The sequence below is a fragment of the Drosophila busckii genome, chromosome 3L (assembly GCF_011750605.1).
Source record: "Drosophila busckii strain San Diego stock center, stock number 13000-0081.31 chromosome 3L, ASM1175060v1, whole genome shotgun sequence".
Classification (NCBI taxonomy): Eukaryota; Metazoa; Arthropoda; class Insecta; order Diptera; family Drosophilidae; genus Drosophila; species Drosophila busckii.
The window spans coordinates 5,068,004-5,080,169 of record NC_046606.1 but is presented as its reverse complement, the minus strand read 5'-3'; the positions used below and the strand labels follow the sequence as shown (position 1 = coordinate 5,080,169).

The 12,166-nt window shown below is 50.0% G+C and overlaps 3 protein-coding genes across 3 annotated transcripts; 2 read left to right on the top strand and 1 right to left on the bottom strand.

The window, feature by feature from the left end:
* The first annotated feature begins 994 nt into the window (after positions 1–994).
* LOC108600429 (protein disabled) lies at positions 995–10,314 on the top strand. The gene is given in 9 exon segments (XM_033293456.1): positions 995–1,509; positions 2,588–3,237; positions 3,292–3,749; positions 3,847–3,932; positions 4,458–7,647; positions 7,703–7,797; positions 7,856–8,524; positions 8,576–8,705; positions 8,758–10,314. Coding segments are annotated over 9 exon segments (6,723 nt in total). The 5' UTR covers positions 995–1,472; the 3' UTR covers positions 10,166–10,314.
* A 672-nt stretch (positions 10,315–10,986) lies between these two features.
* On the top strand, positions 10,987–11,430 carry LOC108599419. The gene is made up of 2 exons (XM_017986232.1): positions 10,987–11,033; positions 11,093–11,430. Exons 1-2 carry the CDS (start codon positions 11,022–11,024, stop codon positions 11,384–11,386), a joined length of 306 nt encoding a protein of 101 aa, XP_017841721.1. The 5' UTR covers positions 10,987–11,021; the 3' UTR covers positions 11,387–11,430.
* A 131-nt stretch (positions 11,431–11,561) lies between these two features.
* On the bottom strand, positions 11,562–11,995 carry LOC108599379. The gene is made up of 2 exons (XM_017986185.1): positions 11,924–11,995; positions 11,562–11,867 (listed from the first exon to the last, which is right to left on the bottom strand). Exons 1-2 carry the CDS (start codon positions 11,930–11,932, stop codon positions 11,634–11,636), a joined length of 243 nt encoding a protein of 80 aa, XP_017841674.1. The 5' UTR covers positions 11,933–11,995; the 3' UTR covers positions 11,562–11,633.
* Between the last annotated feature and the right edge of the window lie 171 nt (positions 11,996–12,166).

Here is a 12,166-nt window from a genome sequence, read left to right as displayed (position 1 = left end):
TTCACTCAACAACACTTTTTCACTTTTTATGAATTTTCCAATATTAAACTTATTCAGCAAGCAAAGCGACGCGCGCATTAATTTTCAGAGTCTGACTCCAATTGCGACCGCGTATATAAAACACAACAACAAATGCACACTTCTCGGCAACAGGTGATCCGCAATTAAGGAACGCGAACGTAGCCGATTAAGTTTTTAAATTACAGCTTAGCTTTACTTGCATTTAAGTCGCACTCAATTGCTTAATTGATTCGTTTGTCTATGATTTAAAAATTTATTTTTTGTAAAAATTCACCCGCACAACTTCGACGTACCTTTCACTTCGCCAGCAGATTTAACAGTGACTGTTAAGATTACCGCGCCGCTGCAAATCATAACATGAGACATTAACGAGTATCATCCACAATAATATTTGCAAAGTGTGGCGGCATTAAATACTCTTTAGTAATTTCTGTTAGCTGTTAGTTAACAGCTGTTATGTTATTGACAGTGTATTTGCATTTTTAAAAATGTCAAGTCAAAATTAAAGAAATCGCCTGACAGTGAACGTTAATGACGTGTTAATATTGCATTACTGTCTGTATCACACAATAGCGGGCTTCATCTAGCATTATGGTGTTATGTTATTAACATGCAATGTACAATATTCAAATAAATATCGAACGCTTGCCAATAGCTCGGTCGCTACTGTTAAGGCTTATCGATAACGATACATGCCGGCTGGAACAGGGCGTCAAAGCGCCACCCTACTTTAAGTATCCTTGGAGTCGAGAATTTTACGTTCGTCGATTGTTTGGCCTAAAAATACAATTGCTAAAAAAAACCAATAAATGCATTAAAATATGCAAGTTCCAAACTAAATGCAAATGAATAAAAGTATATACGAAAGAAATCAAGGTTTAATCGGATTAAACGTGTGTTGTGTTTGTGTTAAAAAGGCTTTGGCTGAATATCGAATTTACAGAAAATATTATTATACAACGCTGCACTAGACAACGACAATATTAAAAGGATATGTATAAGCAATAAAGTGATATATGCTAAATATTACTGTATAGCTTAGGGCGTTTTTATGCACTTTAAGACGCCACAAAGTAGGCAAAGGCATAAATAAAGCATAGACACAGTTTAACTTACTCACACACAGCTGCATCGATTGAAAAATCGATAAGCTTGACGTTCGCGTGTATTTGTGTGTGAAGTTCTAATGCCGGCGCATAACAAAAACAACAACATTTATAGTATTACGCTAGAGGAAGAAGCAGAGCAGTAGACTGACAAAGGCAAAGTGTAAACAAGGATAAAAATACATGTTTTAGGGCAAATGACGAAGCTCAACGAGGCAGCTCAACAACGGAAAGAGTAAGGGTTGGCTCTTGCATATACTATTAAAGCAGCTCACTTTAAGCCAAACACCCCCAACCATTGCGATTAGACGTTATACGTATGCCAATCACCTATTTGTAGCTACAATGCAGACGCTGCGCAAGAAAACGAGTCCTTGCAAGTGTAAGTATGAAAAATTAAAATAATGAATTATCGATAATGCTGCGAGGATAACAAATGTTTTGCGTTATTTGATCGTTACCGGTTGGACAATTATCCATGGATAATTTTAACATTGCTGTTATCTTAACAGATCGTGCTACAGTGGGCTGAGTTTCAAATAAAACTGTGTTGAAATTAACAGTTTAAACAATTTAAAAGTAAACGTTATATTGCTAACGAAATGGTTCAACAATTTGAATTTAAATTTAAATAAAATATGTAAAACATACAGAGTTTACAGCTGCCGAATTATTTGCTCACAGCTGCGCCGCCGTAACATATGAACGGCAGGTGGGCACGCTCTCTCGCTCACCTACGCTCTCTCGCACTCTCATGCGCTCTTTTGTTTAGTTTGCTAGTTTTTGCAAAGAATATGCGCCAAATAATTGTACAAATTCCAGTGCGCAGCGCACATGTGTTAGTGTGTGTGAATGTTTTTGTTTGCTTTACTTTTCGTTGATTTTCAATTTAATTTTGCGACGCAGCAGCAGCAGCAGCGGCAGCAGCAGCAGAGGGCGCAGCATCATCGCTGTTGTTTGGTTTTATTTTTTTTTTCGCTGTGTTGTTTTCATTCATTGGCGCACAGCAAACGGCAGCGGTTCGGGCTACGCTTTGCCTTTCATCATTTTTCCGCAATTTGTGTTTTAATTAAACTACGTATATATATGTATATGTGTGTGTACATATAAGCGCTGGCGTAAATCATTTAGACGTTATTTGTGTTTGCTTTTGTCTGCGCTATGGAAATGCCGTGAATGTCACACACACACACACACACATAGAGAGACTAATACAGTTGCATGCATAGATACGAGTCGCAGTTCAAGTGATGTGCGCTGAGATAAACTTGTTAAAGTTGAAACTACAACAACAACAAGAGCAGAAATAAACATGGTCAAGTCACTGGTGTCCAAGCTACAGGCGACGTCCTTTGGTGTTGCCGTTGGCGCTGGCACAGAGGAAACAAATTACGCAAAACGTTAGCAGCAAACTAATTAACTAAGCAAAATGAATTAAATTCTCAACCCCGTTTATGCAGATCGCAACGATCCCGGACGCTTCTTTGGCGATGGGGTGCAGTTCAAGGCCAAGCTCATTGGCATACTGGAGGTGGGCGAGGCGCGCGGCGATCGCATGTGCCAGGAGGCGCTGCAGGATCTCAAAATGGCCATACGCGCCGCCGGCGAGCACAAGCAGCGCATAATTATACATGTGACCATCGATGGGCTGCGACTGCGTGATGAGAAGACCAGCGATTCACTCTATCATCATCCGGTGCACAAGATTTCGTTTATAGCGCAGGACATGACGGATTCGCGTGCTTTTGGTTATATATTTGGTTCGCCGGACAGCGGGCATCGCTTCTTTGGCATTAAGACGGACAAGGCGGCCAGCCAAGTGGTGCTGGCCATGCGTGATCTCTTCCAGGTGGTGTTCGAGCTGAAGAAGAAGGAAATTGAAATGGCGCGCCAGCAAATTCAGGGCAAGACGCTGCATGATCATGCCAGCCAGCTGGCTACGTTGTCCTCCTCGCTAAAGTCTGGACACGAACATGCGTCAAGTTCCTCAGCTGCTGCCGCTGCCAGCGCAGCGCATGGCTTGGGCAGCAGCACGAACGGCCTGGGTGGACTTACGCGTTTGGGCGTTAGTTTGGATGTGGCCAGAAGTTCTGGTGCAGCTGCCAAGGAGGTAAGCACCACTAGCTGCATTAGCTTCACTTTAATTAACATTTAAACGTTGCAGATTTCGCCCGAGTCTGTGGCAGATCTTGTGGATTTGGAGCAGGAGCTAACCAGCCTGCAACGCGGCATTAGCCAAATGGAACGCATTACCCCCAATGAGCCCAGTCATCATCAGCCTGGTGCTGCGCCGCTGGCAAAATCCGCCAGCGAGGATGATCCATTTGGCGATTCCTTTATATATGTGCCCGCCTACAATATACTGCCCCCGCCTCCCGATTCTGGACGCACGCGTCACAAGCCGCCCAGCAAAACGCCCGAGTGCACAGCAGGCTCAGCGCTGGATGCAATCACAACGCTATTGTCACCAGTGCCAGGTGCAAGCGGCTCACCAGCCACGCTGCAGGCTACAGACGATGACGAGAGCTGGTTGCATGAGCTGCAGCAGCAGCACGATGTGTTTGATACTACACGCGTCACAGCCACGCCCACGCCCATGACAGCAGCTGCAGTGCTGGTAATCTGATATGCACAAGCGCTCGCTTGACAGCTTCACAGTTGGCACAGCAGGCAGCAGCAGCAACAGAACAGCGGCAGCGCCAGCAGCAGCAGCACACAGACATATCGAGTTGGGGTTAAGTGGCTTAACAAGCTTGTCTGAGCCCACAGAGGGCGCCACTACAGCAGCAGCAGCGAACATGTCGGGTGAGTTGATAAGCAAAAGTAACTGTAAAAAGAGTCGCAATTTATGTTGTAAGCCCAGAGAATAAAAGCAAAGGGGCAATGAGCTCGCCGTTCAATTGGCCACAAATCTAAAATGAGCTGCGCAACACTTGGGCGCGCCTAAGGCAAATATCTTTTAAAATATATAATATATATACTTGGGTGTAACTAAATTGCACTTAGCTGCGCATAATCAACAATTGCGTCACTGTTTACAGCATCACATTTACTAATCCGCTAGTCAGAGATGTAAAAGTTCAAGATTCCAGTTCAAGTTGCAAGCTATAGCAAAATTATTTAAATCTTTTACATCTCTGCTGCCCCCCAGTAGTTAGTTCTGCGTTTCTTTTGTTGTTGTTTCTCAGTTTCTTCGTTTAACTCAAATTTTTAGTTGTCCGAGTTCTCGTACGTAAATTGACTTTCTCTCTCTCCCCATTGCTGCGCTCTCTCTCTCTCTCTCTCTTTGTCCTCTTTTGTTGTGCGCTTTGTGGGTGTGGTTCGTTACAGCGGATGCGTTTACCGATCTGGATCCACTGGGCATTGGTCGCACTCGTCCGTATGTCGATAAGAAATATTTTTTTCAAGAGCTCAAGAATCCGCCCAAGAAGCAGCTTAAGGAGCTTGGCGCGGCGGGCAGTCAAAGCGATAACTTTGATGACTTTCTGTGTGGCAAGGATGCCTCCTCTTCTTCGCTCTTCGAGGAGCAGCCAAGCACTACTAACAACATAACCACAAGCACTCCCAACGCACTACCAACCACAACAACAGCCACAGCCACAGCCACCGCAGGTAGTAGTGAATCCGCTCGAGAATTGCTGCAATTAAGCAGCACAGGGAACAGCACCACTAACACCACCAACACCACTACCAACAATAATGCCAATCAACTTGGCCAGCACCTGCCACTAACCAAACCGCCAACCCAATCCCAAACCCACTCCCAATTCAATTCCATTGCCGCTTCCGCTCTGCGTTCCCTCAGCCAGAGTCAAGAAGACTTTACGGCAGCGAAGCTGAAGCTTATGCTGCGCCAGAGCGTTGCACACTTGTCCAAGTCCACTAATCCAGCGCTCCACTATTATACCACAGAGTCCACACTGGAGCCACTGCCTCAAGATCCGGTGCTGCTGCCACGCGACACAGATCCCTTCTCGCCCACGCGCAAGAAGAGCGATCCGGATCCGTTTCAAGACGGCGATCTGTTTGCCAAGCTGGATGCCTTCGAGTTTGATCCGCCTGCCGTTACCAACGCCGCCGCCACTGGCACCCAATCCTACAATGGCCCGCTGCAGGTGCAGCTGCCGCCGGAGCAGCAACAGCAGCAGCAGCAGCACAGCTGGTCAACGGATCTCTCCAGCGTGCCAAGTGGAAGCAGTGTGCGTCATCGCCCCACGCCCGTGGCCAGCGTCGTTAATGTGGGCGGCCCCTTGGACGTTATCTCCAGCATAAGCAACAAGAAGATGCCGCATCTGTTTGGCCAGGCGCGCTTCTCCAAGCGCGGCGACTCCTCCACGGGCATTGGCTCCAGCGTCAACATGCGCCGCCTGCAGGAGAGCGACTCGCTCAGCGAGAACGAGGCGGCACCAGAGCCGCCACCACGACCCGATGCCACGCCCTACAGCGAGCCGCCGCCGCTGCCGCCCAAGAAGCAATTCAGCGAGCTGGTCATACGGCCCACGCCCACAGTAACGCCCACCAGCAGCAGCAGCAGCTCGCGCTACGACTACATGAATCACTCCAGCAGGCAGGATCAGGCTGCAGTGCGTCGTGGCACCGACGCGCCGCCCATACCGCTGCCCTCGCGTCGCGTGGGACGCAGCGATGGCGCCTTTCCCGGACCCGGACGACCACGCAAACCAGGCCACACCGAGGATGACTACCTGGCGCCACTGGCACCGCCGCCCAGCAGTCGCGCGCGTCCACAGCGCCAGTGCTCCTTGGGCGCCAGCAGCGCGCGCCCGCAGGACATTTACGAGAACAAGGCGGAGATACTGGCCCAGGCCAAGGCGGAGAGCAGCGCACCGCTGGCGCCAGACATTACGCTGACGCAGCTGCTCACACTGGGCATGGATGATCTCGCTTCGAAGCTGAATGTGCCTGCCAGCAAGCTGAGCACCATGACGCTGGTGCAGCTCACCGCGTATCTCTCGGACTATTTGCAGTCCAGCGGCGAGCAGCCCGCCCAATCTCCGCCAGCAGCTGCGCCGCCCGCTGCGGCCGCTGTGTTCAAAGTGAACTTTGATCAGCAGACCTCGTTTGTGGCCAAGTTCGATGATACCTTTGGCGAGGATTTGCCGCAGCAGCAGCAGCAGTCGCATGAGCAGTTTGTGGCCAACTTTGCCAACTTCAATGAGGCGCCAGTGACCGCAGCGCCGCCTGCTGTGCCGCCCGCAGATCGCTATGCGGTATTCCGCGAGATCATAGACCAGGAGCTGCAGCAGCAGCAGCAGGAGCAGGATCTGATGGGTGATTTGACGCCGCCGCCCACAGCGACAAACGCTGGGGAGAGCAACGCTGAAGCGCAGCAGCCGCTGCCGGCGCCAGCGTTGGCTGCCACACCAGAACCGGAACCTATAAAGATAGACACCAAGATTACGGAGGTAGTGGCGCAGGCCAAAGATCGCTATGCAGCGCTGCGTGACATTATTCTGGTGGAGAATCTGTTCGATAAGCCAGTGGCAGCGCCGCCGCCAGCAGTGGAGAAGGATTTGCTGCAAGACTTGTTCAGCGATGAGTTCAACGAGGATCAGGACATACGCCAGTACATGGACGATGGCGCGCACGATCGACGCGGCCTGGTGGACAGTCGTGGGCTGCCCGCGGAGCCTTCCTCATCAGCGCTTACTGTGGCCGACGATGATGACGACTGCGAGAGCAGCCTGGACAGCAACGAGAAGGATGCGGAGCAGGTGAGCGCACAGGATCAATACGAGAAGTTATCGACCAGCGCCGACAAAAGCGAATTCAAGTCCGAGGAGCAGCTGCCCGTAGTGAAGCCAGATCAGGCTACAGCTAAATTTCTGACCGTGCGCGATGACATCGAAATCGATGAGCTAATGCAGCGCGCCATATCCAATTTGTCGCTGGACTCACGTGACCGCATCTCGCCCGCCAATTGCGCCAGTCGCGGCGCTCATAGTTTGCACACGCCCTCGGGTCAGTTCAACGATGTGAGCACCTCGCCCATTCCGCTGCAGAAATCTCCAGCGCCAACGCTCGCAGTCGCTGAGTTGGCATCGCCAGTGCCCGCGCAGCTGTGCGCAGTGTCGCAGCTCATTGATGCCGCCACCAAGCAGCAGCAGCAGCAACAGCAGCAACAGCCGCTGCCCTCCTGGGCCACATTTGACTCACCCAAAGCGCCAGCGAGCAAACCTAAAGCGCGTTTGACGCTGCCGCCGCCGCCACCCGCTTCCAACACCTCGCAGCACGACACTGCGGAGTCGCCCTGCAGCTCCGATCCGCGCGATGATGCAGGCGGCTGGTCAAAGCAGCAGCAGCAGCGCCGCTGGGCCAAGAAGGAGCGCCAGCATACCTCCTCCTCCTCGCGCGATTTGTCGCCCTGGGACGATGATGCATCCGAGTATCACAAGCAGCGTCGTGCGCTGCCGCCGCCCGCTCCAGGCTCAGCTGCTGCAGCTGCCCATGGCTACTACATGCGGCATCCGCGACGCCTCAACAGCTGCGACGAGGATTACGAGTAAGTGCAGCACAAACTTCCAAATTGCTCTCACTAATCCCCACTTTGCTTGCAGCTATGAAGCGGAGTTCTGCGCACGCCGGGAACGCGAGCAGCCGCCGCGCAAGTTCAAGCAAGGACTCTCACGCAGTAGGGACAACTTTGAGCTGGGTAAGTGCTGCGCAGCTGTGCCAAGCTTAAGCAACAACTAACTGTCGCCCTAATGCAGATTCGCCCAGCTGGTATCATCATCCGGCGCATCACACGTGGTCGCCGCAGGAGATTGAGCAGGGCGTGCGTGGTGCGCGCTCCTTTGAGCGCAGCGTCTACGAGCGCGCCAGCTATGGCCCGCCGGGCTATGATAAGCGTGGCCAGCCGCTGGCCAGAGAGCGCGCCAAGTATCGCGAGCGTGAGCGGGAGCGTGAGCGCGAACGCGAGCGTGAGTATCGCGACTACGCGCGTCCCAGCTACGAGTTCGACTACGAGAATGTTTACGAGGAGCGGCGCTCGCCCATGGGTCGGGCGCGCGCCGGCGACTATCACTACAAGCGCGAGCGCGACAGAGAATCGCTCGAGTCGTTTGAGAGCTCCACGCGACGTCGGCGCAGCTTTGGCAGCGGCGGCGACGTCTACGGCAGTCTGGACAGTCGCGATGAGTATCGTGATCTCAAGACGCGCTCGCTGCGCAAGCACAACGCGCAGGCAGCGGCAGCAGCCAAGCTGCGCGTTAGCGGCGACATTGACTATGAGCAGGACTCGGAGCAGGACTTTCAGCAGCAGCAGCGCAGTCAGCAGCAGCGCAGTCAGCAGCGGCCCAGTCAGCTGGGCGGCGACGTTGTGCCGGGCGCGCCGCAGCGACTGCGCAAAAGCAGCGGCTCCAGTCCCTGGGATGGCGAGGGTAAGTTTGAGTTGCTTTTGAAATGCGCGCCTAACTTAACGTTCAATGCAGAGCCTGCCATGCTGGGACAGAAGCCTTGGAAGCGTCCAGCCAGCGCAGCAGACACAGAGCGCCGCTTGGCCGAGAGCAGACGCGCTGCAGCTTTGGCGCAAACGCCCTCCGATGGCGAGAAGGATCGCAGGTAAGTCACAGCAGCTACATCCGCTATGATTGCTAATGCGAATCCTTTCCAGATTCCGCAAGAAGACGCGCGCACGCAGCACCAAGGATTTGGCCACAGTGGGCAGAGGCTATGGCAGTGCTCGCTATGATTACATCAATCAACGTCCACACAATGATGACGACGATGAGGATGACGATGATGATGAGGACTATGTGGACGATGAGCCGCCCACGGACGAGGACAAGTTTGAGCGTCTGAATCGGCGACGCCATGAAATGCATCAGCGCATGCTGGAGAGCGAGCGTCGCCAGCTGGAGCGCCACGCTCCAACACTAGCCAAGCTGCCAGCACAGCGCGTGGCGCGTGGCGGCGTCACTAGCGACTACGGCTTTGTGGACAGCTATGAGCAAACGCCTACGCCCAGATCCAATGCAAGCAGCACTGCCGTCGTCATGAGCGGCGGCGAATCCTCCGCAGGTGGCAAATTCAATTTTGACGATGGCTTCGAGTCGGACTTCAATCAAAGTTCGCCGCCGCCTGCGCCTGCGGGCACTGCCTCCAGTGCAACTTCCACGCCAGCGGGTTTGATCTCCGCCAGCAGCAGCGCTGCCGCCGTTGCCGGCAACAAGTCGCTTTTCCGTTTCTCCAATGATTTCTCTGCTGAGCGCGAGAAGCGCGAGCGTGAGCTGGAGCTGGATACAAGCGCCAGCGCAACTGGAGCAGCAGCAGTAACAACAACAACGCCGCCTATAACACAAAAGCTGCGCTTTGATGACAACGTCAAGGTGTCCCAGTTCGATGATGCTGCATTCGAGGACGACTTTGCCAAGGCCTCGTTTGACTTTGACAAGGAGCCGGCGTCGCCAGCGCCTGCGCCAAGTCGCAAGCAAAACATGCGCAGCAGCAAACTGCAGCAGCGTCAGGAATTGATTAAGAAGTCCGAGTCGGTCAACATATTCGCCAAGAAGCAGGAGGATCCCTTCGAGGACGACGAGTTCTTCAAGTCACCCGATGCGGAGCAGCCAGAGCAGCCGCAGCAGTCGCAATGGCAGGAGCAAAGCAACTTTGCCAAATTCGATGAAAACATGTGATTTGATCAACTGTTTGCCAAGGCCAAGGCCAATGCCAAGACGCACTCATCCGAAAGCGACGAGGGCGCCAATTATGCCGAGATCGATGTAGTCAATGATAACGGCATTTGTTACCTAACCAATCTCAATCACTACTATCAACAGCAGCGACTGCAGGCACTGCAGTTGATACAGGAGCACGACTACTGCAATTTGCCGCCCCCAACCAAATCCATAGCCACTTCCACACACGACGATGCACAAGCCCCGCCCAAGAGCAAGAGCAGACTGAAGCTGCTGCTGCGCAAGCCACGCAAATGGAAGCTCAAGCGCAGCTTCGATGAGATTGTCAAGTGTCTGATTATTGCCTCCTCCGAGCATGTCTACGACTATGATGTGCTCTGGTAGGCCCCATCCTAATCCTAATCTAGTCAAAAACAGAGCTTTGAATCCCACAAATTTGTAATTCATTGTTTAATTATTGTATTTAAATTAATTTAATGCTTGACTGATTCAAAGCTCTGCGGCCATTTGCACCCAAAAAAAAAAAAGAAAAACTAAACTCAATAGACTGTGATTCATTTTTGTAGCCATCTCTGTCACTCAGCTCCAACACTCAGCTCTAGCCACGCCCCCTTCTATTGCATTATATATGTATATAGAATTTATCGCGTAACAATTTCGAATACTCAAAGCAACTAACAAATGCCTTTTGCCACATTATTAGTAACCAACTTATGCATAACTACGTAATTAAAGCATAATTAATTAACTAACGATACACATAAAACTAATAACTAGTGTTTATTAACTAAATAAATTATAACTATATTTATATTGAATACGATTGAACGAACAATTAAACCAACACTTAAGCAAACCGCTAGTATATATACTAAAGCTATATTATATATAAATATTGTATTAAATTTATACTTAATTTTAGTCAATACAATATTTGTTCTATCAATTAAAAAATGTGAAGCGAATATTAAATTTAGCGAGTTTGTACTCATTTAAAACGAACTGCTCACCCAACTAGCAAATACACTTTGCAGCTTAAGCTTTGAGTCTATATAATTTGTATTTAATAGCGCAATTACAGCTGCAACAATCAGTCCAAATTCTGCGCTAATCCATTGTGACCAAATTTGTTGTCAACGCTTTTTTGTAAGCGACCAACTCAACTATAAAAGACATGGCCAACTATCGAGCTGTTACATTCAGCGTTCATAACTGACTGCAACAGCAACTCAAACTAACAATGCAATTCACGGTAAGCGCTTTAACTTTAACTACAACTAACTAAAGTCTTATAATTTTATTCTAATGCAGCGCACATTTCTGTTTGTGGCTCTGACTTTGGTCGCCTGTGTGCACGCTCAACGCTCAGCGCTGTTGCCTGCTTCGGATGCGGACTTTGGCGCTGCTCCACTCTCTGTCTCTGGCAGTCAACGCTTGAATTACTTTAATCAATACGATGTGGCATATGCTCAGCCCGCTAATCTTGTGTCCACACCTACAGGATTTGCTGCATTGCCAGCATTTCGCTTTGGCATGCCCGCACTCAATTCACGCTTTGCACAGCCCGCTGCGCGTTTGTTAACAGCTGCTCCTTTTATATTCTAACTATAGCTTGGAATCGAATCTGATATAATTACAATAAAGGCATTGGACAACACTAAAATTTCAAACTATTCAGATATTAAAAATAGCAGTAAGTAAAGCTAAGAGTTGAGCAAGCTCGCTGACTAACTGCAGAGAATATAAAAAGCAGCAAAATTTATAGCATTTTATATAAAATAACAATTTATTTTGTTTGTAAGCTGCTTTAGCATATTAATGCTTTTGTATATTAAAAATATCACAATTATAATCACCAAACACTTTTGTAGCCATAGCCATAGCCATAGTTGTTATAGTTGTAGTTATAGTTATAGGGATAGTAGCCGTAAACATAGCTGGGATATGTTGCAACTGTTGGCCAAGCTGGTGGCACATAGTAGCCATTGTAGTTGCGTAGCACAAACTGGTGGCTCAAAGGAGGCGTGGCAGGTATGTAGCTGGCTTGGCACAGCGCCAAGCTAAGCAAAACACAACAGAGGATGAGCTGCGGATAAAGTTGTGCCTATAAGTTGTAGTTGTAAGCGAATTGTACAAACTTACGCGCTGCATTTCTCGAGAGGATTGAATTGTGCACTGTGCAGTGACTTGGACTGCAGACTTGTTTATATAGCGAATGTTTAATAACTAACGCATTTGCTATTCAAATGCAGGCGCGTCTAATTTGGGCGTGCGCGCCTTTTTAAGCAGCGACCCAGTTGGGCAAACTGCAGCGCTCAAGGGCACAATTTGCATTGCATAAGCGGCAGCAACTGAGAAATGGAAAAGCAGAGCAAACCATGATAC